This window comes from Anas acuta, chromosome 5, assembly GCF_963932015.1.
Source record: "Anas acuta chromosome 5, bAnaAcu1.1, whole genome shotgun sequence".
In the NCBI taxonomy this organism is placed as follows: domain Eukaryota; kingdom Metazoa; phylum Chordata; class Aves; order Anseriformes; family Anatidae; genus Anas; species Anas acuta.
Window position 1 is genome coordinate 46792115 of NC_088983.1, and position 27642 is coordinate 46819756.

A 27642-nucleotide genomic window follows, 5' to 3' on the forward strand; every position below is an offset into this window, starting at 1 on the left:
ACATTGGAGCTGCTCTCAGTCTCTCCTAACTAGATAAGCCTGATGTACTTAAATCTTACTAACCAAGAACACTGATGTGAACTGAACAAAAATACTAAAATAAAACAAATATTGTAACTGTGGCTCTGGGAGCTTGTTTGAAGTTAGTGTGGAGTGAAATACAGTGTTAAAGAGTAAATTTCTTTCTCCCCAAGGCCTACTCAGCTCTTCCAGTTGTGTCTTTATGCTATAGAACATTATACGAAATATATATACTCCATTGCACACTTGCTTACAAGCCATAAATAAATAAATAAATAAATATAATCAGTCGTGAACGTACTGGATTGACTCCTGTGACATATTCAAGCAGACTCAACTCTTGAAAATTACTCAATTTCAAAAAGTACAGTAGGCTCATGCAGGTGTGAAGGGGTGCCTGATTAAGAAAACATCTGGTGAATTCAAAATAATTTAACCCATAAACTCATAATGAAGTACCTTTACCACAAGCTATCCTCAAATAGGGTGGCTAATCACTTAAACTATGTTAAAAGCACCACATCCAAACATGATGCAAATTGAAGTTTCTAGCCAGAAGTTATGCCTGCCAAGTCAGAACTACTGCAAGCACAGAGGAAGTGATAAACAACAAAATAACTTTCCAAGGTACTGTGTATGAGTCACTTATTTTTCAGTATTCCTCTGGAAAATGATCCAAATCCTCATCACGTAAGAAAGACTTCTATCGATTCTAAACAATTCATAGGCCCCTTCTAACAGATAGAAAAAAAAAAAAGAAACAAACAACCAAACAACAAAAACCTCCAAACTTCCTGATATTCCTAGAATTTTACTTGTCATAACTTAGATTTTAGCATCTTTTCAAAAATCCTTCAGCTATGGTTAGTGACTCACAGGGCGGTGTGTTTGGTAACAGCAGTGCCTTCACCTCATGGGCTCTGGGACTTAACCAGCACCAGCTGCGTCTGAGCTGCCGATGTTGTGAGCAGGCTGTGGGACTGCCATTGTGACTTGCTCATTAAAACCGAGTTTTCCTGAAAAAAAATGAAAAAAAAAGTGACTAGAAAAATTACAATATTAAATGGGGAGGCTCCAGATGTTTTTGATTAAAAAAAATGTAGAGGACTGCAACAAATCCTCACTCACAGCGTCCTCATGGCCCAGCCTTTCTCCCTGAGGCACATTTCCCCCACAGGAAACCTCCTTGGCCTCTGCTGCCCTCTGTGCGCTGCCCTCTGTGCAGTTCCCTCTGTGCAGTTCCCTCTGTGCTCCCAGGTCTCTCCCCTCAGAAGCTCAGGGGTTATTTTTGCTTCCTACTCTTCCCAACAGTCACCCTAAGCCTTGCACTAGGGACTTCCTCACAGCACAGGAGCATTCTAGATCCTTCCACAACCCAACACATGCCTGGTTTCCCTCAGGGAAAGCCACACCCCCTTCCTGAGGATCACAGCTGCCTTGAGGAAGCCAGCCAGCCTCTTTTAGGGCTGCATACTATAAAATTCAGGATAAATGGCAGACAAGTGCATAAAATTTGTACTGTTCCATGTAGTTTGAAAAAACTGATTGGGGGTGATGATGGACTGAAATGGTTTGCCAGAGGCATTGTGTGACTTTTTGCTTCACCTGCAAATACCACAGGGGTCCCTGATAGCATATCTCAGTAGGGAAACATGCTAAGGTTAGCCTTAAAATCTGCCTCTTGTTTCTGTACGCTGAGAGGATTAATGTTTTGTCAGAGGATGGGGAGCTGTCTCAATATGACTTTGCTTCAAGCAGTCCCTGAGGGAAGTTCCTGGTCTCTGAAGGGCAAGCGAGGTGCTCCCCTGAGAAGTGACCATGCTCTAAGCTCTCCTTTCAGCAGCAGCTCACTGGCATATCCCACAAGTGGCTATTCTGCAGTCAGTGGTCATCATTTCATCCATAATGCCTGTGGTCAGCCTGTCTGAGCTCCCTGAAGCCATCACTCAGAGGGAACACTTCCTGTGTTCAAGTAGTTTGCAGTGTCACTGAGCATACCCTGGCTGGCTGCTTAAGCAAAGGTAGGAATGGCACATAACCATTGGGCAAGATCATAGTTTGTCTAAAATGTCTAAATTTGGTTAAAAAAATGTCCATCTGTGATGCCTGTGTGAGCTGGTGGAAGTTTGTTACAGGCCTGGGTTTATTTTCTTAGCCACAGCGCGTTGCCACTGCTGTTACACTTCTGTTTGTTTTGCACCTCAAGTGCAGCAACCTGACTGATTTTAACACCAAATTTTACTCCTGTGGTTTTAAAATCAGTTCTGAACTCAGTGAATATTTAGATATCTCTCAAAAAAAAAAAAAAAAAAAAAAAGCCAATAAACTTGGTAAACATTAAGTGTCTCCTGATAGAAAATAAATTCTGACATCTATCAAAGGTTTAGTTGTATTTACAGCTGTATTTCCATAATTTCAAGGACAGTACATCCTTCTTGTGAACAAAAACCCCACCCAGTCATGTTTGTTCAGTTTGATTTGACCCTAAAGCTTCTTTATTGGTAGCTTGCAATTATGAAGCTTTTTATTGCAATGCATATAGATATAGAGTGTCAAACAGAATTCAGTAATGGGATTGATGTAGTCTATTTTGATTATTAAAGTATTAATTATCATTTTCCTTAAGTTCTTTGCTGTAATTTGTTCAAGAGTATGTATGTTCTGCTTTAAAATCAACTTACCTGTGATATATCAAGAAGTAGCATCTTTTTGGTGTAATTTATATTTAACACATTAAGAATGTATGTTCTCTTGAGCTCTAGGCAAAGAGCAGAAAAATAAAAAATAGAAATTTTAAAACTGTTTTTCATTTTGTAGACCAGTCTTTATTTATTTTTCTTTTCTTCCTCCTTCTCTTAGCTATAAGTATTGTTGCTTTAAATCTGTGGGGGACAACATGTACTTTGCTATGTCTGGACTTCAGGATTCTGAGTATGATAACAATCTCCAGTGTCACCTTTATATCAAGGACTCCAATAAAATTTTTAATGTTTGCTCTTAACCGCATTTCCAGGACTTCAATTCCGCAATCAATGTACGATATGTTTACATACTACTAGTACTCAGTGAGTCACTGTATTGTATTTGCATTCAGTGATGATGTTAATAATGCCAGATTGTAATGTCTCTGCAAGTTCCATTTGGTTCTTTTATTTTTTTATTGTTATTATTATTTATCTCATCTTGTATGTATTGTGTCTGAAGAAACTTCCTGGATGCTTCTATAGTTTTGTTAGAAGTAGTAAATTGAGGCCTCTAAAGCAGAGCAAATGTGGAGAGAACATCTGCGTGCCATGTTTTGGTACTACTTTTGGGACAGTTGCTGCTTATAGGAGAGCTTTCAGAGTAAGGCACTGCCTACCTGAGATAAGAACCAAGTAAAGTTGTTGTTTTCTTTAGCACTTTTAATAGATCTTGCTGGTTAATTCGTGCTCTCTGGATCCAAGCAGGTTCTGTGATTTTATTTAAAAATAAGTGGGGAAAGAAAGACTGTCGTTATATATATATATCTATATATACATATCTATATATAATTATATAGATATATTATATATACACTTTATCGGGCATTAGCTAGACAACTATTTATTTTTTTCATTAAAGAGGCTATGTGGTTGGACTTAACTAGTATGAGATTTATGAGGATGGGAACTCTTTTCCTACAGCACGACAGTAATTTATATACAGGGGCCATTCTCTGTCAGTGGGATTAAAAAAAAAACCTTTTTTCTGTGAAAGTGATCTTTTAATATTTCTCACATAGTGTCATCCACATATGTCTTATTTAATAATCTTAAACGATCTTCAAAGTTTGGGATCTATTTTGAGTTTCAGTTTAGTGGGTCATTCATTCCTGGTTTCATATCTTTCACTTTATTTCCTTCCTACTACAAGGGTTAGAAGTAATGCTAGCAGGTGGATAAAAACATCTAAAAATCACAGAACAGTTGAGGTGGAAAGAGAAGTCTGGGGATCATCTGGTCCAACCCCTGCTCAAGCAGGGCCACTCAGAGCTGGTTGCCCAGGACTCATGGTCAACTTGGTGTCCACCATGACCACCAGGTGTCTTCCTGCAGAGCTGCTTTCCAGCTGGGTGCCCCCCAGAATGTGTTGGTGCCTGGTGTTGTTCCTCCCCGAGTTCAAGACTCTGCACTTCTCCTCTTGAACTTGGTGAGGTTCCTGTCTGCCTCCTTCTCTAGATTATCTGTCAGAGTTGCTCTGGATGGCAGCATGACCCTCTGGTGCATCAACCAGTCCTCTCAGTTTTGTGTCATCTGCAGCCTCGCTGAGGGTACACTCTGCCCCATCATCTATACTATTAACGAAGATATTAAACTGAATTCCCTGGAAACTGCTGTCAGGCAAAGCACTGAACACTCTCCTTATATATTAAGTATTCTTGTTAGGTTTAATTGTTCAAAGTTATTTTGATTTGTTTTTATAATTCCAAACAATTGTCTCTGTATTTTTTAGTAAGTACAGCAGGAGTAGTTCTTTAAAAAGAATTATTACTGTTGGTTGTTCAAATACTTAAAAACTAATTTTATTTTATTTTCTCTAATGATCTTTTCTTCTGGCTGTCTGAGGTCATGACTTCTGGCCTAGATCCCAGCAGTCCACCCTCAGCTCTCTTTTATCCTCATCCCTTTTTTGTGCCAAGGCTTCTGTTATTCTGCACCATACAAAAATGTTAGACACACCGCTACCTCCTACTGCCCAGATGCCAGACAGAAGAAAGGACTGCAGTCAGTGGGGTGCTACCGATTAGAAAGAAGTTGATGTCTCTAGGGCAAGGCAGACAAACTGTCACAGCAGTCAGAGATGCTAGGCAGCATTCTGCAGAAGGTCCAGACCTAGTGATCATCGGCAGAGCTTGGTCTGAATTCCCTGCTCTAAAATCACGTGATTCAGATGCCATTTCCATTTTAATGCAGACTTTTTCTGCAAGGGCTAAAATGACTTGATACTAATTTGCAAGATTTGGTTTATCTGCCTTCCCCTGAGCTGCACAGCAAGGTGACTTCTCCTTTAGGGTAGGATGTTATCATTTAATCTCTTCTGTTCCCTGCTTTCATTATTAACTCCCACTGCCACCCACCCTGCTTCTTTACACATCCTTAGCAGTGTTTAATTAACACTGATCTGCCAGGCATTAAGAAACTTTCTTGGTTTTGTGTGCTCACCAAAAGATGAGGATAGCAGAAGCAAAGACAGCACTAAAAGCACATACTGTTTTACTGTTAGTTTGACTGCTAAGAGCTTATGGCAGGACCCTATGTTTCCCAGGGTACCAATCACAGCCATTTGCCAACAAAAACTGACTGACTCCTTCTTTGCACCAGTCTGTCATACAGAAAACTAGATACAGGCTTACCATTGTTTTGTTCACTTTGAGGACCTGTCATCCTGGATGACTGACTGCTTTAACACCAAAAGCAAAGCCTGATATAACAGCCATCTTCTTCCAGTGCCCTGTTTCTTTGCTGTTAATGCAATCCATGTGGTTTCTGTGTTGTCTCTGCTGTGTAGGCTCTTGTGTAATTTGTGTGGGCACCACAGATCTGCAGCCTGAGAACAACAACTGTTCCTGACAACAACTTTATGCTGCATCTTCATATGTGGTAACAACTGAGGAAATGTTTGTCATTTTGAGATTTGTGCCTTTCAAGACAAGGAGGATTGGCAGCCATTCTGAATAACAACATTTATTGTAGTCCCAAAGCCTGTTAGAATGGTAGCCCGCTATCATGTTTCTTTGGGGTCAGTTTACAACAAAAGGTTGGCGTCTTCAGTGTACTGCACAGTTTATAAACATGTACAAATGATGTGATTACTAGGATGGAAAGAAACAAAATTGGTTTGCACTGCATCCTCTGAACATCCCCTCAGAAGAGTATGTAATACTGTACAGCTGCATCTTTTCTTGAAAAGAAATCTCTAAAATTGCAGGAGTAAGTGATCTATTATGCTAAACAAAGAAGCAATTTGGAAAAAATTAATCCTTTCATTAGGCACAGCAAGCACTTACAATGCAAAGGAGGAGGATATATTTTTACTGTTCTGGTTTATTGGGTACAAGATAAATAGGTAATTAAAATGGTACTTAGTGATACTTCAGTTTCACATTAGTTCATGTGTTTGGGGGTCTTCATTTCTGCATGAAAGGCTTGGGCAGGACTTTCACTTGCCAAGCAGCCTAGGAGAGGAGTGTCATTCTGTGTCATGCTAATTCATAGGAAAATGCTGTCTTCAGAAATTTGGGGTGGAAATATGTACATGGCCTCTAATCATGTTTTTCTGTGAGCAGAAGTCAAAATAATTTGATAAATGGCTTCTTGCAGCCAATAATATAGCAAAATTTTCCCTTGTCTGGCTATAGGCAAAAGTTTTCCAGTTCCTCCTGCTGTGGGTCCGGAAATCCGTTTTATCATGGAGAGAATCCGTGTGCCTTGGCAGGTCTGCAGTTCAAACTTGATCGCCCACCCAGAACTCCCTATTGAAATCCTCCGGGAGACTTGGCTGCTTCTGCATGCACTCTACTGTCCCTTAATTGATTAATATTGCTTCATTTATAACATTCTGTAGGCAGAGGTGACATTTGTATGGTTACGTTTGGATGGTGTTTGAAATATTGCTGAGTACAGAATGGCTATCACATTTGACAGCACAGTTAAAGCACTACCTGTATTTTATATGCAATTGTGAAAAGTGATTTGGGGATTTCTGAGTCTGAAAGCCAAAAAATTCTTTCTTCAGTTTGTGTACAAATTAATTATTTGGGGGGGGAGGACGGAGGAGGAGGGGTGTTTTGCAAGTTTTCACGTTTATCTTTGAAAGTAACAGGCAGAAAATGGACCTGGCATATGTTAGACAAGCTCTACTGCTTCGTAGGAGTCATTCCCTGGATTATCACAGGTTTAGCATAATGACATTTATTGACCTGTAAATATATGTTTATGCATATGAACATATTGCAGTTGTTGATGGAAGAACTACAGAAACGTCACTGGCACTTTCCTGATAAGTAGTAAGCAATAGATTGCTGTATACTTTACTGGCAGGTGAAGAGCAGCTGTGCCTTGTGATAAGTGTTTGGATTGTTTTGAATTCCTGCTTGTACATGAACAAGGAAGTTTTTTGTAGAAATCTCACCATCAAATCATTGAATTTGCCTTCAGAGAATTTACCTTCTTTAATTTAAATTTATTCAGTATTAATAAATATCAGAAAAAGAAACAAATAGCTTTTTGTTTGTTTGTTTTTAAGAAAAGCAAAGACAATTTCAGTGAAAATTATATTAAAAAAGATATTTAGTGTGCTCTATTATTATGACTTCTAAATATTGCTATGTTTACTTGCTTTTTTTTTTTTTTTTAAAAAAAAAAAAGCTTAAGAGCAATGAATCAAGGCCTGCTTTGCATCCACATTCCAGTTCTGGAGTCACTGTCCCTTCAGTATTGTCCTTGGGCCCATATGGAGCTTCAAAAGGAAGGTGCAGCTCTGTAAGTCTCAGTCAGCAGGGAGTTTCTGGGGCAGGGGCATTTAGTCTTCATTCCTGCAGGAACATCACAGTTGTTGTGGAGCTGGACCTCCAAATGAAGGAGGCACGGGAGGGGTTCAGACTGTGCAGAATCAGGAAGGATGACAGAGATCAACTGGATCTTCCCTGAGAGCTAGCAGCTTCAGGAGCCGGATCCTTCCTCCCTCCTCTGTGATGGGGGAGCAGGACAGCCCACACCTATGCATTTGGAAGATGGAACCTGCCATTATGACAAAGGATGGAAGCTGGTGACTTCACACTGGTAGGAAGGCTCTTGCCCCACCTCACGATTCGCACTCACAGAACAGGTTCACTGCTCTCGTAGCTGGTGGGGAGCTGGGAGTGCCAGCAAATGGAGCATCTCAAGTGGGCCAGGTGATCATGGGTGAAGACTCCTTGCTGCAGGGGTTGAAGGAAACAAGATCTGCCAACCTGATTTCTTGTTCAGGGAGGTTTGCTGCTTGATGAGAATTTGCAGTTGGGATGTTGTGGAAAAGCTGCCAAAGCTTGCCTTGCCCTCTGACTACTATGCCCTGCTGCTCTTCCATGTAGGTGTCAATGATACCACCAGGAGTGACATGGAAGTATCAGACTTAACATCTTTGGGGCAGTGATCAAGGGCATGGGGATGCAGCTGGTGAAAGAACTGAATTTAGTAGTGAAAGATGAGATGAGTGCTGATGATAAAGGAGCAAGTAGAAAATTTCAGAAATAACAGACCAGAATTTGCCTGAGGTAGCATTCAGGTAATGATCTTACTTAATAAATATTTTTCCTCTGTTTGCAATGAGATATTTCTATTTTTGAAATATTTAGTGATGCTCTTTAAAGTGCTATACTGAATAAGACAAGTAGAACAATTTTAAGCTATAAACAGTCATGGGATATATTCCAACCCTACAGAAAACAAACAAAAACAATGAAATTGGTTTGGAAAAAACAAAATGAAATGCCACCACGAATAAAAGATGCTGATTAAAAAATGAAAAAATACATACTCAATATAAAATACTGTACATTGGTATCTAATAATGTTAAAGAAAAATAGTAGCGGTATGCTTACTTCACTGTCAAGATCTGAATGAATTTTAAAGAAACATACTTGTTATCATAAGCAATAATAGTATTTTAATTGTCTTGTTAAATCAAGAACTGTGTTGTCATTGAGTGCTCTGATTAGGTCATCATCAGTTGCTGATTGTCATTGCTGATTTTCATTGATCATCGTTTATGGAGAGGTACTAGCCTTATGTTTTTAAAAATTAGCATCTTCTCCATTGTCTCCCTGGACTAACTATAGATGAAAAGTAAAATTAAGATCTAATTTAAAATGTTATTTCAAAACCAAAACTGTAATTATAGCCTAATTATTAACCATGCAACCTTAAATCTTATAAATAGGATGTGCTTAAATACATCAATGCGAAAGTTGAAGTCATAATATACTTCTGAGAAACTAGTAGAAAAAGGAACATAAACCCTCTTGTTTCTATGTTCTTGGGGGAAAAACAAATAGTAGAAAGATAATCAATGAGTCAGTTCTCTACTGACACATTATCTTGGTTTTCTGTTTTCTCTAGAATAGTTAATCAGCCCAAAGGAAAGGATGTCCATGTTCCCATTTATTGACTTTATATCTACTAGCAAATTAAAGTAGCATATTTTTTGTAGGATGACTTAAGCTCATTTGGGATGGGATAGGAAATCAGTCATCCAAGTTGAGAGGCAGCTATAGTCTGGAAATACCTATGCAATTTCTGTTTCTGAGGAAGCATCATTTTGTAGGAAGGATGTGCCTGTGACTACTAGTAGAATGTGTTAATTTGTTTGATATGGGGTCAGAGAGTGCCCTGAGAAACTTGTTCATATTGTAGACACTACAGAGATGCACTACACGCTGCTAGTAGACCATCTCCGTTAGACAGGGAAAAAAAAACACCTGTCTGCAGACAAAATGATGTTATTTATGCAAATCATATTCATCAACTAAGTTTCATATCTGACTTTTCTGTGCCTGAAAAGTTTCTGATAGGGAGCAGCAGGTGATTTTTACAGAACTCGGCTGAAATCTGCTTCTGAGCCACCATAACGGTTGTTAAAGCCAAATGAACACTTTGGAAAAAATGCCCAGATGACCATCTTTTCCTTCTCATGGCTCAAAAACTGGACAATAACACTGTTATGGTGAAATTTGAAGGTGCTTGGCTAAAAATCAAAGAAAATGGTAGCATAATGCTGCTTAGATAGAATGAAGTATGTTCCAGGCAGCTGGATAGTTCTGAGTAATGAAGAGCCGTGTGCCCGTAATAAGTTGTACGCGCCATTGTGCAGCAGACAGGTAGGCTCTGTGTTATGGCTTTTCACGGTTTGAGCAGGTCTTTCGTGATATCTGGCTTGGTTCCAAACACCTACACTTAAACTTTTAATGTCAGGTCTTGTGTAACTTTGTAGTTGTTCATAAATTAAGGCTTTTGTTGCAAGATGTAGGCTGCATTAAGAATGTCAACGAGAAATATGGCATGGGTTTTACAAAAAAATATGCTACTAGTTCATGGGTGAGTCATTTTTTTCTGTCATTTCAGGAGCTTAAAACAACACTGGGTATCTCGGGCTGGTATTGAGACAGGGTTTTAACCTTTTCCCCATGTGTTTATTTCTATTGCTTTAATAGATAGCAAACATTCTGTAATCTTGGAGTCCAACATGATAAGATTCTTTACTTTTCCCCTAACCATCATGGCCATCTAGCCTGCAACGTATGGTTTAATGTAGAGAAGAAAATAATAAGAATAATAACTGTCCGTGTTTTCATAGTGATTAAATTTCATGGATAAACTTTTGCTGTGTGTAGAGTCTGAGTGAACATGCTCTACGTGGCAGGTTTTTGTGGAAAATGGGAACAGCCTCTCCCTTGTCAAGAGATTCAGCAGCTTCATGAATACCCCCTCATTTTTCCCTCTCCCTTGTCAAGAGATACAGCAGCTCCATGAATACCCCCTCATTTTTCAGAACTTGAAAAGTAGGCAAAGGACTTGAAAAGTAGGTGAAGAAACTCCTAGACATTGGCCAGTGAGCAGTCCTGCTGCTGGTCTTAGAAGAGACAGGTCACAGATGTGCATTCACTTTTCTCAGTGTACCTTGTGTGTGGAATAAATGGGGAAAGCTTTGTGTGAATAGAGCAAGATGCTCTGCATCCCTGCTGAGCATTAAAAAAAAAAAAAAGGCAATTTACAGCACCTGAAAATTGTAGATTTCTGACATTTCGTATGAATTGTCCCATGATCTATAAAGTGGAAAGCATTTTGATGTTAACTTTATCACAACTGAGCAGGATTTTATTTGCAAAAAAATATTCCTGAGATTTAAAATAAGAGTATTCTGCTATTCTTAACTGTTTATGGTCAAATAGGGCCAGTAATCCACATTAGTATAGTATTTTCTGTGTGATGGCAGTTTGGAAATAATAAAAAGAACACAGAGCAAGATAGAAAAGATCTTTTTCTGCAGTTCTTATAATTACCCCTAATAGGCGAGCAGAATCACTGTTCATAATGTCAAGCAATGCCAGGCAATCTGTTCTGAGGCAGGGAATAACTCTTTATATTTTTTACTGATGGGAACATTTGGCATTTGCAGTTGCCAGACTATACATATGTTGGCACCAGATAAATTCTCATTATGCTTCTCGAATATTTTCTGCCCACTGAATGACTTGTGGCTGAAAGCAAATCTGAAGAACTCCTGTTTTCTCCGAGAAGTTCATCAGAAAGACAGTTCTGTTCCCTGCTGAGTCTGTGGGAATACAACCCCTCCTGCCCTGCTCACCATCAGGCTGCCTCTAGTCTGTGCAGCATCACTCCCTTTTCCTCCCATTGTGATCCTGTGCAGCGAGATTCATGGGATCAGAAATGAAGCAAAGGAAAAGGAGCACAGTTCCAGGGCTTCTTGGGACAGGCACTCATCTGGGAGGTGGAGAGACCTCCGCTGCTCGCGTTATGGTTCAACAATTTTATATCACACTTTCAGTTAGGAGTAATTCTGGAATCTGTGCCTGTATTAATTACACTGTCATCAGTATTATTACAATTTGTGCATATTGGGCGTCAGCTTAAAAAAGATTAAATTGTGTGTCCTAGTGGACTTCACGTAACACTAGGCTAGAGAGGTTCATCAGCAGGAGAGCACAGCTGTATTTCTGTGCACAGCAAGTAGTGCTAAACACTGACAGATCTCAGGGCTTAAAACCTGAAACCTATACCTTGACAGATGAGTTTACACTCATTTTTTTCATTGTAGCTGCTTCTCAGTGGGGGTGCTGCTTACTTGTGTGTGTATCTGTTCGACACCAATTCTTAGGTCAGGAAATTGGAACTTCATGTTTCTGAGGATTACATTATAAGAAATTACTTATGTAAGCAAGCAAATCATACTTTTTTTTTTTTTTTTTTTGTAGTTCTGTCATGGCAGATTTTACTGACAGAAAGAAAGGGAAATCTTACTCCTGATAGTTACTTGTAACACATTATCTTGCTTGTCTTAATTAGTCTCAGTGTGGTGTCTCTGACTTCTACCTATACCATGCCAGGGCAAACAATACATGCAACAATGTGGTGCAAAGTTGGCTTCATGTCATTTTTTTTTTCCATCTTCGTTTGAGATCAGCTGTATCACTGTCTTTGACAATCACTCCCTGAGCTAGTTCTGCATGCTCATATTGCTTCTAATTATCTTTTGTTTTCTAATTATAGCTTCACTGGGTGGTAGTAGAGCTCCTGCCCTTCAGGGATTGCCATTGTGTTGCTGCTCCAGGCATGTCATGATTCCAGAAAGTAAAATGAGTGTTCGCTTTCCTCTGGGAGTAGCAGCTTGTTTTTATTTTGGAGCAAAGTCAATCTCACCTTTAACAAATGCAGTAACATTGCAGAGGGTTTTCACAGCCAGCATTACTTGCTTCTACAGTGTGATGGCTCCTTTTTTTCTCTCTGAGTCATGCTGTCCTCTCCTGGGAAACAGTTACCGCCTGTATGTATCTGCCCACTGTGTCAGGCAGGAGGAGAAACTTAAAACTTTCCAGTTATCATTATTCTCCCATTTATCTGAGGCAAAAAAATGGACTGGTTTAATTTAAATACCGTAATTCTCAAGAAAATACTCCAAATTAGATCATGGAGGCGATCTCAATGAACACTAATTAGTTGTCTCATGGCACTGAATCTGGACAATTAATCATTGCATGGGGAAATGCCTGCAAAGCGTGATTCTGGATGCTTGGAAAGGCCATATTTGAAAGCCCTCCTGTTACTCACATTTCAAGGAAGGCTGTGCCAACCAGCTTTTCCTACTGGTAGTACTCTGAACGCTTCCCCAGAGAGGCTGCTTGCTGGGGATTGCAACAGACTCCCAGCAGGTCTGTGGCTGTAGAACTGTGAACAATGCCAGGAGAGAAAGTTGGTTAATAAGTTACAGTGCCCTCAGGTTAGTTTATTGTGAGTGACCTGGATCATGGTGCGTGCTTTACGATGCAGTGGTTCGCAGCGTCTTGTTTCAGGTGCCCACTTTGAAGTACACTGGGATATAGGCAGTCCAAAGGCGATGGGAAACCGGCAGCTCATGTACATTACTGCAGAAAAGTAAATAGCAAACTTTGAGAGGTCACAGACTGGTTTATTGCTTTTTATTTTTTTTTTTCTTCAGGATTCTGGAATTTGGGCAGTACAATTGGCTGACAGAGGAGCTAATTAGAGGTCACGCAGGGCATGAGACTGGCAACTGTCACCCTCCGAAGGGAACAAGCTTGAGTCTGTATTCATTGGTCTGGCCTGGGAATACAGGGTGAAAACATAATGATGAAGAGAGACTGATTCTGCTGTTTGCAGATTTCCTTCTCCTTCCCCTTCCCTTGGTCAGTGATTTTCTACCAGGAGAAGGTCCTTATTATTTTCCATTTTCTGTGCAATGTCTCTATTTTCTCAGCCCCACCATATGTTGGCAGTAAATTTTGACAGGATACTGCTGCTTAATGTTTATTCAAATAGTTTCATCTTTGGAACACAGTATAAAGGCTGTCTGGTGCTTACACTTTCCCACAGTGTGAGGGAGGAAGTGGTGTTAGTTTCCCTGTATAGGTGAAGAAATGGAGAAGTGACTCATCTGAGATTGCACAGCCTGTTGGCATTACTGCTAGAGAGATGGCTCGGTGCAAAACTGTCTCTGAGAATGGTACTTCTGTGGAAAGAATTCACCTTTTCAGTAGGAAAGCAGCATTCTTCTGATCAGACTTGCTTAGAATATCCTTTCCAAGTGCCTCATCTCCATACTAATCAGTTCCATCCCCAAATTTCTGACACAGCTAATCCCCTGCTGAAGCTGGAGCTTCTGTCTGCAGTGATGCTTTTGGTATTTGTCTTCTACCAGTCAAGCTTTTTGTCCATCATCACTTGCCCCACGTGCTTGCTTGCTTTATATCTGCTGAGAGAAGCGCATTGCAGAGGAGGTGTGGCTGCTAGATGTGAGTGCTGGAGGGGTGCATCAGGTGACAGAGCTGCCTGACCTGGCAGCTTGGGTGCCATGCTGGGAAAAACATCCTGCTTCTTAATTTTATGGTTTACAAATAAGGGTATGATTTCAGAGATTCAGTGTGTTTCCTCACATCAGCTGGTCTTTGAAAATCATGTTCCCAGTCTGAGGCAATGAAAGGTAAAACAGGTTAGCTTAAATGACTGAATAAATTGTAGAATTTAATGTATGACTGATAGTACTGTATAAATTACTTTGTTTTACCCACAGCTCCACTGATTCAACTTACTCTGTCACCTAGCATCTGTTCTTTGCTCCCCAGTGGTGGGGAGCAGGAGAGGTGGAAGAGCATGACAGGCAGCTTTATCAGTCACCACTTGCCTCTGGAGTGAACGCTGTCACAGTGAGAAGCTGCAAGCAGCTGCTGCAGCGAGCACTGTGCTGCAGTGAATCAGTGAACTGAGCACAGCTAATCACAGTGAACCCCGCTGTTAAGAATTACACAGGAAGATCACTCAGCCACAGCTGCTGAGGCACTGCTAGTTCTTATTCAGCAGAACTGGAAGTCCCAGCTCTTGCCTCCACCTGCACAGTGGGTCCAGTGAGTTTGCAGAGAGAAACCAGGGTTTCCTTTAAGTAGCTCAGCTCTGGAGCCAGGAAGTCTGGGGAGGAGCTGCAGATACTCCTGTTCTGGTATGTGGAGGCAGATGGAACTGATTGCTCAAGCACCCTTGGCCCACAATGATCTGAAAACATCACAAATAACATGTTTTCTCTCTAAGCCAGTTCTGAATTGGTGTCTCAGTGCAGTGAGTAATAGGCCTGACAGGGTTCTGTCTCCAGGGGCATGATATTCTTCTGTCAACCAATCCTGCAGGTGACAAGACATTTTCAGATTGCTGCCCAAACTGTTTTGTATTGTTGCTCACCAGGCTTAATAGCTTATGCACTTAACACCAAATCTAACTGTATGCTAGTGGTGATGTATTAGAATACAGGAATTATTCCCAGCATGAAGTATTTTTTATTATTATTTTTAACTTTACTTTCTTCATTCTTGGTAGTTGCCCTAATATTACTAAGCAAAAAATAATAGCTAGTTCTAGTGGAAGAATTCCAGATATCTGGACACAAGATAGTATGTAAGTGGATTTCACTGAAAATCTCTGCAGGAACATGTGTGTGTATAAATATACATACAGACTTAAAATCATGATTTCTCTTGTATCTTCTTGAGCAGGGGTGGGACCAGATGACCTCCAGAGGTCTCTTCCCACCTCAACCATCCTGTGCTTCTTAGGAAATTATTTGAGTGTTGTAAAACAGACAGCTCTCTGGTAGTTTGTATTATGTCCAATTAGATGCAAGGATTAATATAAAATATTATTCTGGAGTGGATGTGTTGATAGCATAGTTCTGCTGCCACCTTTTTGTCTGCGCTGGCTTGCTAGTTTGCTTTCATGTTATCTTTCAGGAAATCTGGCAGCCCCAGATCTTCACACCTCTTAGCCATTTGAATGATTGGATCTGAATCTGAATCCTTTTGAATGGATTAAGGACAGTATTGTCCACCAGTCATTTGAGGATGGTTTTGTGCATTTTTACAGGCTCAGTTCCAGTAATTAGCCTGGTCAATCTCTGATACAGGAAACTCTGAATTAGTTAAATATGAGGCAGTAAAAGGCATGCTGATCTTCACTGGGTTCTGTTCTTGGAGGTGGAGGGCACTAGGAAAAAGCTATGCGTGTTTGTTATTAAGCAGTGCTGTGGAACAGCTCCTGAATAGTGCAGGAATGCAGTGAGGCCATGCCCTGGCAAGACATCAGTTATTCCCAGTGTTTGGCTCGGTCTTGGTCTGTCATTGCTGAGGTACGGGATAAAACACCTGAAGTCTAAGGGCCTTGGGAAAAAATGTCAGCTGGCAGTCAGTGAATAGTTGTTGAAACTAAATAAGGCAGCTGAAACACTGGATTGGGGTGCAAAATTTATGGTGTGTGAGCCAAAAATAGGGTCCTTTTAGGGGATGCTAACTTGCACATAGTTTGTTTTTCTCTAACCATTGGTTAAAAAGTAATTTAGGAGTGTTAGCTCTCCTAAACTACTTCCTCTTTCACTGTTTATTATTATAGACCAAATACAGCTATTGTACAGAACATCTCTAAAATTTGCTTCGTTTGGTGTAGTGAAGAAAACAGGAGGCATCAGACCAATGATAGTGTAATGCTGCAAAAGTATGGCTTTGTGTACAATATGTCAACCTTATACAATGTATTGTTTAATTGCAATGTACAAGCCCTAGAGCATACAAAAGAATCCTCTAGCTATCAGCTATAAGAAAACTTAGAGTTTCAGACTGAGTGGCAAATGTCTTTAGCCTGAAATTTACAGTTATACTGTCTTCTCTAAAGTAGTAGAAAAAAAGGCTTTTAACACAAAAATTCCAAACCAATGAGAGGCAATGAAGAACTTTATGCACCGTGGCCATTTTTTAACCAACCGATTTTATTTAATTGATACATATGTATAAACTATTTTCATTAGTGTTATTTTTACTACCAAAAATACTTTATAATATTATTTTATACAGAGACAAACCAACACGTTTCCCATTATTTTTAACCTACAATAGAAGATTGATACAACCCTCTTTTTAGTAGGATTATTTATGAATTATTGCATGGCTTAACACCTATCTTTAGAAATAGAATAGTTATTTTAAAATTCTGTGATTCAGGTCCTGGGTCGTTCAGCATGGATGGATTGAGAGAAAAGAAGTTTACAAAATAGTTTTTGTATGTGTCATACTTTTGTACGTGAAAGTGTCATAACTAATTATTCTGTACGTAGAAATTTGTATGGGTTTTGAATCAGATGCAGTGCTGTCTCTGTAAATTCCCTGTATGCACCTTGTTCACTGTCACAAATGACCAGATCTTTGATCTACCATGAGGCTGAGATTCAGTATTTTCCTCCTCTTTCTTTCAGCCTTCTGGTGTGGTCAGGTTGTGTATGGTGCTGTGTTTGTTGCTGTTTGTTGCATTGGAATGCAACAAAAGCTCCTAAGGCAAAGGACTCTATTTTAAGCAAAATGAAAAGAGCAAGAGTATGTATATAGTGACCATATTTTTTCTGATTACAGATCTTTGCCTTGAATCCTTTTCCTAAAAAGAAGTAATGATGCCACCTACTGGCCGAGGACAGACCACTTCTGGGATCAGGTACTTGGTAGTGAAACATGTATATTCTGGTGAGTTGCAAGTCTCTTTTTCCAATATTTGAGTCATTGATCTTTGTCACAAATACTCCACTGAGGCAATTACTTCTGTGTGCAGTCAATGGGTTATGCAGAATTGCATCAGTAAATGGAGTAAAGGAGTTTAACAAAACATTAATGTTTAATATGATCTTCGTTGTCATTTAATTGGTAAAACCAGTGTTAATACATTTTTTCCTTGGAAAAGTGTAGTAATTGAATCAATTCACACCCTTGCTACCCATGTGCCTCAGTCAGGAGGTCTTTTTCATCACCACTTGAATGACAAACTACGTTTTCTATGTCTCCTGACTTAAATCGGAGGTCTCAGCAGAGGAGCCATCATTTTTGAACCAAAGCCAACAGATTCCTCAGACCCTGCTGCTCTGTCTTTTAGTACTCTTACTTTTAATGAATGTTGTAACATACTCTTCAGGAAGCTGTGAGTATGCTGCTTCTTTGCAAGGAGCCGGAACAAGACTCTTACAGAAGCAGTTGTCATGTTCTTCTTTGCTATTGAAATATGTGCTGTTTATATATGCCTGACCAGTGGAATTATCTGGAAGAATACAGAAAAACCATCTCTGTCTCTCTGACACTTTAAAGTTAGATGCAGGACCTGGCAAGTTAATCCTTAGGGTTTTTCTTAATATATTTTAGAAGAACAGGTCGCATTCCTCTTCTCAGTTAGAGGGAAATTTCTCTTGAGACTGCCTTCACCCTAATTTGAAGAGACAGATTTTGAATCCATTCTCTTAAGCCCTTTGCAGAATGACTCTTGCTTTGACTCATTTCTTCTCCATAAGCTTGGATCCATTTTATAGTCCTGTTTGTATTGTTTCCTCAAGTATTAGCTGCTATCTCAGTACAATTCCTGGAACTGCAGAAAAAAAGTGAAAAACTTGTGTGTGCACCAGAGTACTACATCACCTGATGGAAATCTGAAATTCTGTTCATCTGTAAATGAACAACTGTTCATTTCAACTGGAAAATGTTACAAGAAAAATGTATAAGAAAAAGGATTCACTAAACAGGCCTTTCTCCTTATTTGAAATATTTTTTATTATAGTCCCATTTGACTTCTGTGCTTGCTGCTTTCTGAACACCATGTAAATGATGTTGTTCTTCCTCTTTTCAGAAAACTGATGATCACAAAGAGACAGGTGAAGGAAGTTTCTCATTTTGATCTTGCTGATTTTTTGCTGATTTTATGTAGATCCCAGGATGCTGTTTGTGGAAAGCCCAGGCCTCTTGAAGGCTATGGAAATGCTTTTTCATGAGTAACCACATGAGGGCACTGAAGAGCGTGACATTACAGCATTCTCTCTGAAAAATAGCATTATTTCTTATGATGTTGATCATCTGTACCAGCTGCAGGATGAAGTGAGGTGCTCTGGATGGAAATGGAATGTTAAAAATTTTTCCTCTGGGAGAAATTTTCCTCCTGTCACTGGCCACCACTGAAGAGCGTCTGGCTTCATCCTCCATATGTCTACCTCAATCAGGTGTCAATATACATTGATTAAACCCTCGCTCAGAACCTTCTTTTCTCTAGGCTGAACAGTCCCAGCAATCTTGGCCCCTCTTGATGGGGGCTGTGCTCCACTTCTTTAATCATCTTAGGAGCCATTCTTGGGCTCTCTCTGTGATGTCCATGCCTGTCCTGTCCTGAGCAGTCCAGAACTGGACATAGTACTCCAGGTGTGGCCTCACCAGTGCTGAGCATCAGGGAGGAATCACATCCCTCAGCTTGCTGGCAATAGAAGAGAATAGAATAGTTCAGTTGGAAGGGACCTTCCAATGTCATCTAGCCTGACCACTTCCAGGCTAATCAAAACTTAAAGCGTAATAAAGAGGGCATTATCCAAATGCTTCCTGAACACTGACAGGTGAGGGGCTTTAACCACCTCTCTAGAAAGCCTGTTCCAGTATTTCATCACCCTCATGGTAAAGAAGTTTTTCCTAATGTTCAGTCTGAGCCTCCCCCAGTGCAGCTTTGTGCCGTTCCCTTGTGTTCGCTGGTTATTAGGAAGAAGAGGTTGCCTCTTAGGCTGCTTTCCTCCAAACTAGCCAACTCGAGTGCCCTCAGCCTCTCATAGGACATACTTTCAAGTCCTATTACTAGATCAACTGCTCTCCTCTGGATATTTTCAGGGACCCTTTTACTTTGTGGAAACCAGAACCTCACACAATCTTTAAGGTAGGGTTATACCAATGCTAAATACAGAGGGAGAATCACCTCCTGACTGGCTGTTTATGCTGGGTTTAATGCTTCCTAAAATGCCATTTGCCCCTTGGCTGCCAGGCATGCTGCTGGCTCATGTTGAGCCTGTTGCTGACCAGCACCTCCAGATCCCTTCCTGCTGAGCTGCCCTGCAGCCGCTCGTCTCCCAGTCTGTACCCGTGTCCGGCATTACTCTGTCCCAGGTGCAGCACCTGGCAATTTCTTTTGTTGAATTACTTGCCATTGCTTATTACCCAGTGCTTCCTTTGCAAAGCCTCTCTTCCTAAAACCTGCCAGTTTAGTACCATCAGCAACCTTGGTGTGGATACGTTGCAGTCCTGTATCTAGGTTATTGACAAAAATGTCAGGACTGGCCCTGGAATTGAGCCCTGGGGAACACCTGGGAATGCCCTGTGCAATGCAGCCAAGAATACCGATAACCTTAGCAGCAAGGGCACGTTGGTGACTCTTGTTGAACTTGGTGTCCACCAGGACCCCCAGGTCCTGTTCTGCGAGGCAGCTTTGCAGCTGGGCGTCCCCCAGCACGTCCTGGTGCTTGGGGTTGTTTGTCCCCAAGTGCAGGGCTCTGCACTTCTCCTTGCTGAACTTTGTGAGGTTCCTGTCAGTTCCACAGAGGGGCTTGTGAGGCAGGATGACTATTTGATTTTTCCCTCATGGGTGCTGCTGACAAGACTGCTGCTGTGCAAATCCAGCATCCCTGTTCAGCACAGGGAAAGGGTCCATCAGAAGTTCACAGAGGTGTACAAGTCCTTCCCAGCTTTGGGCCCAGGAACCTCAACTTGGGCCAAGACTGTCTCAGAGTCTGGGGCAACTCTGAGCCACACAAGCCCTCTAGAGTCCCCCCTTATCCCCAGGCTGCAGCCAGCCCCAGGGCCTGCTCCTGTTCTTCTGCCACATCTCCTGCGGGGATGGTGCCAGGTGCCCCAGGTCACCCAGCTTGTACCAGAGCCCTGCTCTTTGGCCGTGCGATTTGGGCGCCCTTCTGTGGCAAAGACTCGGAACTACAACCCTCTTGTAGGCTTCGTGCACACACCAGGCATCCCCACCGCCACATAAATCTGCGTTTATTTGGGGGAGGTGTCCCCCGAGTCCTAAAGCCCTTTGTAGGAGACACAGGCTAAACACAACTCCCTGGAAGGGCTGAGAGCTGGCAGATGCCCCGCAGAGAGGGGAGGAAAGAAGGGGTTAAGGAAGAGAGGGAGGGACAGGCTCCAGTTAGCAGATGTCCAGGGCTGAAAGTAGGTCACCTATTTCTGCCTGGGAAGGGATTTGAAAGTCGATGGTCCATCGATGTGCAAACAAAGCCAAGTAGTAAGGCAAGGAATAAAACTGAATGTTGGAAGCTTGTCAGAAATACTCTGAGTACACAGGGCTGCTCTAACACACCAGACAGATACTAATTAAGGCTATCTAATAAAAAATGTACTTTACCTGCATGTGCGTATATACAGTCACATATGAGGGAAAGGCTAATAATAATAATAACAAATAGTGAAATTAAAAAAATAATAATAATAAAGTCTTTGAAACCTATAAACTCCAGAAAAGCAGAATTTCTCTCATTGCACACATACAAGGCTTGGACAGATGTGGGCTTAATTCTGGTTTTCTCTCAGTAACCTTGGGCACAGTATTTAGCCCTAGGTTCTCAAGGCTAAGTACTAGCCTCTGTTGATGCCTTTGTCACGGCAGCCAGGGAAGCCAGAAATTGGCAAACAATTCTGAGGTTGTGATCCTTTGTGTGCCCATGATATAAAAGAGGTTAAATAGTATTGCCCAAGCATGTCATGGGGTCTCTGCAAAACATTCCCTATCTCAGAGGCTGGAATTCTATGAATTGTTAATTGTGATCACTTACACTTTTTAGGAACCTAATCCTGGCAGTTTTCATATTTGCATACATGGGGACAGCAGGTTAGGGTGGGTAGGAAATGCAGGGGGAGCACATAAAGCTAATCCACAGAAAGTGGATTTCTCTGGCCAGGTCAGTATAGGATCACGTTGTAACTACTTACAGTGTCTAATTCAGGAAAAAAAATAAACTCGAGAACAAATTCTGACTTACATAAAAACAGCTTCTCTAACCAGTTCAGCTTCAGTGTGCCTAGGTCTCTAGCACATACTAATTGCTCCTGAGATGCCATTGTCATAAAAAATATTGGACTCACTGCAACACAAAAGATCTTTCAGGTTTAAAAAAAAAAAAAAAAGACAGAAGACATTACTTTGTACAATTTGTTCAGCAAACAAAATATTTCTTAAATTTCTGTAGTTTTTATCAGTAGCTGAGGCATCAATGAGAAACTTCTGAAAGAGTTTAGATTCTGAAGAAGACACGTGGGTGGTTTTCTGTTTGTTTGGGAAGGGTATACCACAAAACAGTTATCGAGCACTCTTTAGAGCTTTCTAGTACAGGGTCTCCCAAGGCCAATTTCAAAACCCTTTTCCACTGATGTCCTTCTATTTATTTCATATCAACTGCATGACTCTGGGGAAAGAATCTATCAGCTGGAATCTTCTAGCACAGCAGATTAAATCAGCTTGCTAAAACCTAGATTAGGGAGGTGAGGAAATGTTTCACATTTGCTACAAGCCAAATCTTTAGTGAGATAGTTTGAATTTGGAAACATTTGCTCATGAAAATCTCATCTGGGGTGGAAGACTGCCCTTGATATTCAGGTTTCTACCTTAATCCATCCCCTGGTTAGCTTGAGGTCTGTTTGCTCTGGATATGGCATCCTTGGTGTACCCCTGACTCTTTTTCCTAATTTTAAAAGGGTTAAATAGGACTGCCCAAGGGGGTCATGAAGTCTCTGCAAGGTATTTCCTATCTCAGAGGTTGGAACTTCATGAACAACTAGTTGCAATCACTTACCTTTTAGGAACCTAATCCATTTCACTGCTATTCCTCCTGTTTGCATATATGCACCATGCTATGGGGACAGCAGATTAGGACAGATGTGAAAAGAGGGGAGCTGGGATACAGAAAACATCTTTGTTTTCCTAGAAGAAGCACCATGAAGGTAATTTCTCCACCTTGTTTTTCCTCTGTGCCAATTTAATCAGTTTAGCTACTAAAAGATGGACTTAAGTTGATCATAGTGGTCTTTTCTGGACTTCAAACAAAGAAATGTTGTCTTTCCTCTGTTTATTTCTCTCTGAAACAAGGCAGTGAAAAGCAGAGACAAATTCTGGTTTTAATGTTGCAGTATGTAAACCCCATGCAAGTTTTCATCCTGACCATTTTGGGGATGACACCTCTTTTCTATGGTGGAACTGAGAGGGAAGAAAGAGAAGGGAGAGGGAAGGTTTGCAGCAAAAATAAATTGCAACTGGTGCTTATGACATACACTTGATTAGATGATTATTCCCTGGGCTCACAAGTTTGTCCGTGTTACCTAGCCTATTTCAATCCTCTTTTCCAGTCCTGTGCTGCAGTTTCATAGAGATATGAAATCAGTAGTTACTGGGCAGCTGTATCTTAGCTAGTTGGAAAGTGACACAATATATGCACTTGGCATGCTTGGAAAGCACGTTTCTTTTCCCGGGAAAAGTACCATAAAGGTAATTTCTTTACCTTGTTTTTCCCCTGTGCTTGTTTAATCAGCTTAGCTATTAAAAGATAACAAGGGTTTAGGACTATCATTAGCCCAGAGTGGTCATGTGGTTGTACTGGTAATTAGCACTGCTGTTGAACTCAGTATTGTTTAATAGGTAACTACAAAAGCAGTACCAACTGTACATCTATACAAGCAAGAAAAAATGAATGCCTTCTCTTCTTGAATTAATATTCAGTTATTTGTTTAGCTGAGTTTTTTTCCTTTTTTGTCTCCTCTGTGACATTAGTATGTATATCCAAAGCATTAAACTGCTTGAAATGGGATTAGGACACTACAGTCTAAAATTGCAGTCCTGCGATCCTCCTACTCAGCTGCTGTGTAAGCTTTAAGGTGTCAAAAATCCCTGGGAGGGCTCTGAGAGGGCCAGATATCTCACATCTGAATCACAACACAGAAAGTCTGTTTTGCTTGTCTGAGACTCCAGGAGTTCAGCTTGGTCGCTATCCTGAGTTCTAGGCATGCTTCCAGGACACTGGACTCTTCTCTCCCAGCCCTTGGCTATATTTGCTTTTGAAGCACAGCTAAAAAGGGAGAAGAAATGAAGATGGCTGCTCCTCATATACAACAGTCTACGGCTTAGCTCACTCAGTGAGGTTGTGGCACAACAGGCACAAATTCCCTTCTTTGCCTATGGGAATTTCAACCTGCACCTCTCAAATGTCCCCATAATAACCACCAGGTAACAAGCTCTCCTGAGGAGAGCCCCAGGTTCTGCCAGCTGTCAGGGCAAGAAGAGCACTGCTGTAGTCCAGTCACCAAAGGCAATTTCTCTGTGTCTGCAAATATATTTTGTTGGAGATTACTTAATGGATATTTAATTAAATTATGTTCACTTGTTTTCATAGTGTGACTTGGGTCTTAGCTTCAAATGCCAGAGATATTAATAGATTGCTACAAAGAGCTGAAGAACAGAGAAGACTATGACCTCAGGAGGTGATGGACTGAGAGGGGGGTGACATACAGATACGCTAGGAAGTACTTTATGTGACTTCTGCATTATATCTAGCCTAAGAAATTAATTCACAAGACTTCTAGAAAAACAAAACAAACAAACAAACAAAACCCCTACATCTGGTTAATCAGCATCACAATTCTATAATAATAATACTTTGAAGGGAAGTTACCATAGAAAGAACTAGGATGCAAGCAGCAAAGAAACACTGCGGTGGGACTGTGGAGAGGATTTTGATGTAAAATAATGCAAGGATTCAAGTATAAGAAAATTAATGCAATTAGTGGCATCATGCAATTGTATCTGCAAAGTCCTAACTTTGTTCAGCAGAGAAGTGATTTGGAGCATACTGACCGTACAAGGAATCTGTGTTAACTGGAAAGAAAAAAATATTTGTTGACAAAGGTGCTGCCAGGACACTTGCCTAACTAATGAGCTACTTTGTGATCCACAGCAAGGAAGGCCACACTTCTGTGTCTCTAGTTTCACTTCACTGTTTAATTATTTCTCACTGAAGAGGCTGCCTCTTTTAACTGATTTGTATGATATATATATAATAGCCTTTGGCTCTATTGCATTATTGTAAATACTCACTGCATGTGGTTTGTTTCCAAGAGCCTTCCAAACTTAAAAGGAAGCAAGAACCTATGAACTATGCAAGTAGCTGAAGATAGATGCAATGTTTTTGACAAGTGTCAGGGAAGAAGTTGCAACAAATACAGATGAAATCCTGTAATAACTTAATACCAGACTGTTGTGCTGTAAATTTTCTTTATTGTCACATGTTACATTACAGGAGTTATCAAGAGGGAAACTAGAAATGTTGGCAGCTGCACAGAAGGTTAGACAGGGATTTTGTCATCCATAGAGGGTTAACATTTCTTAGGAGGACTCTAACCAGAGCCTTCATTTTATCACTCTTCTCCAAGACAATCTGCATGTGCTGCTTGCAGCCCAGCAGTGAGATAGAAGCAAGCTACTTCATGTTTGTCTCTTTGATATACCAGAAGCGTTCATTTTCCATGGAAATCTGGATTTCTGTAGAAATTCATCCCAGCACTGTGGTTCAGCTACCTTGTCAAAAACAGCAAGCAATGGAGCAAAAGAACAGACAATGACAATTGACAAGAATCAGCAGATAGGAACTCTCCCTGGCAGCAACAGAAGATAACAACATCCTTCTGCTATTCCTCCGTATCAGTAGGTTAATCCAGAAGGAGAGGGCAAGATAAATATCACTAGAACGATCAAGAAGCAGAATATAAAAGTTCAAGCTTTATGCTGTACACTGCAGATCATGAAGGGGAAGTGCTAGGCTCGTCTTGTTGAGATAATGTGTTTTTATGACTGTAGACTGCAAGAAGATGCACATCTTTGATGGACTTCATTTACAGGCCATTTTGGTCAGACTGGAAAAGGGAAGTTGTCATTTGAGAAATGTGGTGTCTCATTCAGCCTGGCTTCACACAATGCAAATGCATCCATGTCCACATGAATGGCCACGTGTCCCTCGAAGTTAGTTTGTACACGTATTGACCAATCAATTCAATTAAAAAGGGTTGAAATCTCACCAATATACTTGTGCATCTCATCTGGAGCTTGATGTAGAGGGACAAAACTGAGCCTGTTTACCAGTGATGATATGGTGGGCTGGTTTGCAGGTCTTTTGGGGTTCAGCACAGCACATGCTGTCTCTTGTCAAAAGTGGGTGTGGGGGTAAATGTTACAGGAGATAGGGAGCTGAAATTACTGTGGGAGGGGAGAATATAGGGGACAGAGTACATGTCACTTAAAGGCTATACTTAGTTATTTCTGCTGCTTACAGTATAACCTGGTTTATTACCAGGACCTAATTTGGTGTCTGGTGTTAATAATTAATGTAACAAGGCCTTCCCCTGTTACCCTTGATTTCTAATTAACAGTGCTATAAGTATTTTCAATTGGAAATAAAGTGTTGGCCTTTCATTTGGACAAAACCAACAGGTCATTGCTCCAAGGAAATCACCCTGACACTTACATGGGTTTGGTGGTAGCACCAGGGAACAATGTTCAAGATCATCAGGCTTCCTCTTCTGCACCCCTTTTTACCACATAGTAAGGTACAAGGAGCCTCCAACAGACTTTGTGAAATTGCCTTATTCTGCACAAATAGCTTTTGACCATGTACACCACTGTTTCCTTGATGATTGTTTTGGGTCCCTTCCAACTCAGGATATTCTGTGATTCTACGATCCTCTGAGAAGATGGGAGAACCAACCTGCAGAGAGAGCTGGGGTTAGTTAGCCAGGACTGCTCCACCGTGGGGCTTCTCCACTCCTTTGGCCACCCAGCAGCCCACATGTTGTGCCCATACTCTGCGGCCAGCAGATCTCCAAAGCTAACAAGTTCTGTTTGCTTTTTGCTCCTAGGTGATAAGCCATATTTTTTCGCATCAGCTCCCAGCTGAGTGCTGGAGAGGTGGGAAAAAATATGTGAGAATGGGGGAGGATAATCAGTACTGATCTAACCCTCCCATGGTGACAGGAGGGGGCTGACAAAAGGGCCAGGTGAAAATTGATTGAGTTGGTGCCAAAGCTTCCCTCCGTGCCTGTGCTCTTTCCATCAGGACTACAAGGATGGTGTGGAGGTCCATCCTGGTCCCCAGCAGTTTTTCCTTAGAAATGCTGATAGGATCAGTGTTAGAAATGAGATTAGAAGACTGAATTTGAACATTTTGTTTTAACTAAATGGATTAACTTTTGCGTTTGGTACAGCCAAGCATCCACGTTCCCCCTCAGCAGCATAACCATGAAGTCATTGTTCAGAAATGCTTCTTCCCTCTTCTTAAAGCTCCTTAGTCTTCACAATTTTAATAAGCTGTTGGGCTAAACATTAAGTCATTAAAATTCTTTAAAGATTTTTCTTTCTTCTCTCTTGAACTGTGAGGAGGATAAAGGGTTTTGTAAGGGTTCTGGTTTTATGGCTAAATTAGAGGTGTTTGTGTCTCAGCTGACCTTCCCCTACAATTGTTACTTTCTTGTTGAATTAACACAGCTGCAGGACTTCTTTGGTGCAAGGCGCCCAATCATTCAACTCTTTCTAGGTCTGTTTCCTAAGTATAACTTGTCAGGACCCAGAAGAGTTAATTACAACCAAATTCAGACGGGTTTAGACTACAGCTTCATTGTATGCCTGATTTGCTTCAGGCCACATGCTGCCAGTGGGGAGGTTCAGCTCCAGACCTCTGCACAGGTGCTAGCACTGCCTTGCAGGCACTGGTGCTTCCCTGTTCCTCTGGGGGAAAACCAGTCTGCAAGCTGGGCAAACTGGAAATGAAAAGCTCTTTGTAGGGTCCCTCAGCTAGGTTGCTAGATTCCTGGAGAATACAAAAGGAAGAAAATGGGCTGATATAGCCAGGACCATGGTGCTCCTCGTATATGCCATGCACAGTCTGACGTGTAGCAACAGCAGCAGCTATTGTCAAATTATGGTGAAAGGGTACAGTCCTGCTCTCCT

General features: G+C 41.0%; 1 protein-coding gene and 1 long non-coding RNA gene across 3 annotated transcripts in view; one reads left to right on the forward strand and one right to left on the reverse strand.

Annotated features, from left to right (window-relative positions):
• MUC6 (mucin 6, oligomeric mucus/gel-forming) overlaps positions 1-1244 on the reverse strand; it is a 69088-nt gene extending 67844 nt beyond the window's left edge. Inside the window, exons 1-3 of the mRNA XM_068684353.1 lie at positions 1150-1244; positions 898-1037; positions 323-418 (exon numbers count right to left, since the gene is read on the reverse strand). Of these exons, the coding sequence (XP_068540454.1) occupies positions 323-400 (78 nt within the window). The 5' untranslated portion in view covers positions 401-418; positions 898-1037; positions 1150-1244. The remainder of the gene's footprint in view (positions 1-322; positions 419-897; positions 1038-1149) is intronic.
• Positions 1245-1254: 10 nt separating this feature from the next.
• Positions 1255-25721, forward strand: LOC137857698 (uncharacterized). 2 transcript variants are annotated; one of them, XR_011097231.1, is made up of 4 exons: positions 1255-1681; positions 1780-2042; positions 17217-17324; positions 24041-25721. It is a non-coding gene; the product is annotated as an uncharacterized lncRNA (long non-coding RNA). The 2 variants fall into 2 exon arrangements; XR_011097230.1 differs by having other exon boundaries at positions 1255-2042.
• The last annotated feature ends 1921 nt before the right edge of the window (positions 25722-27642 follow it).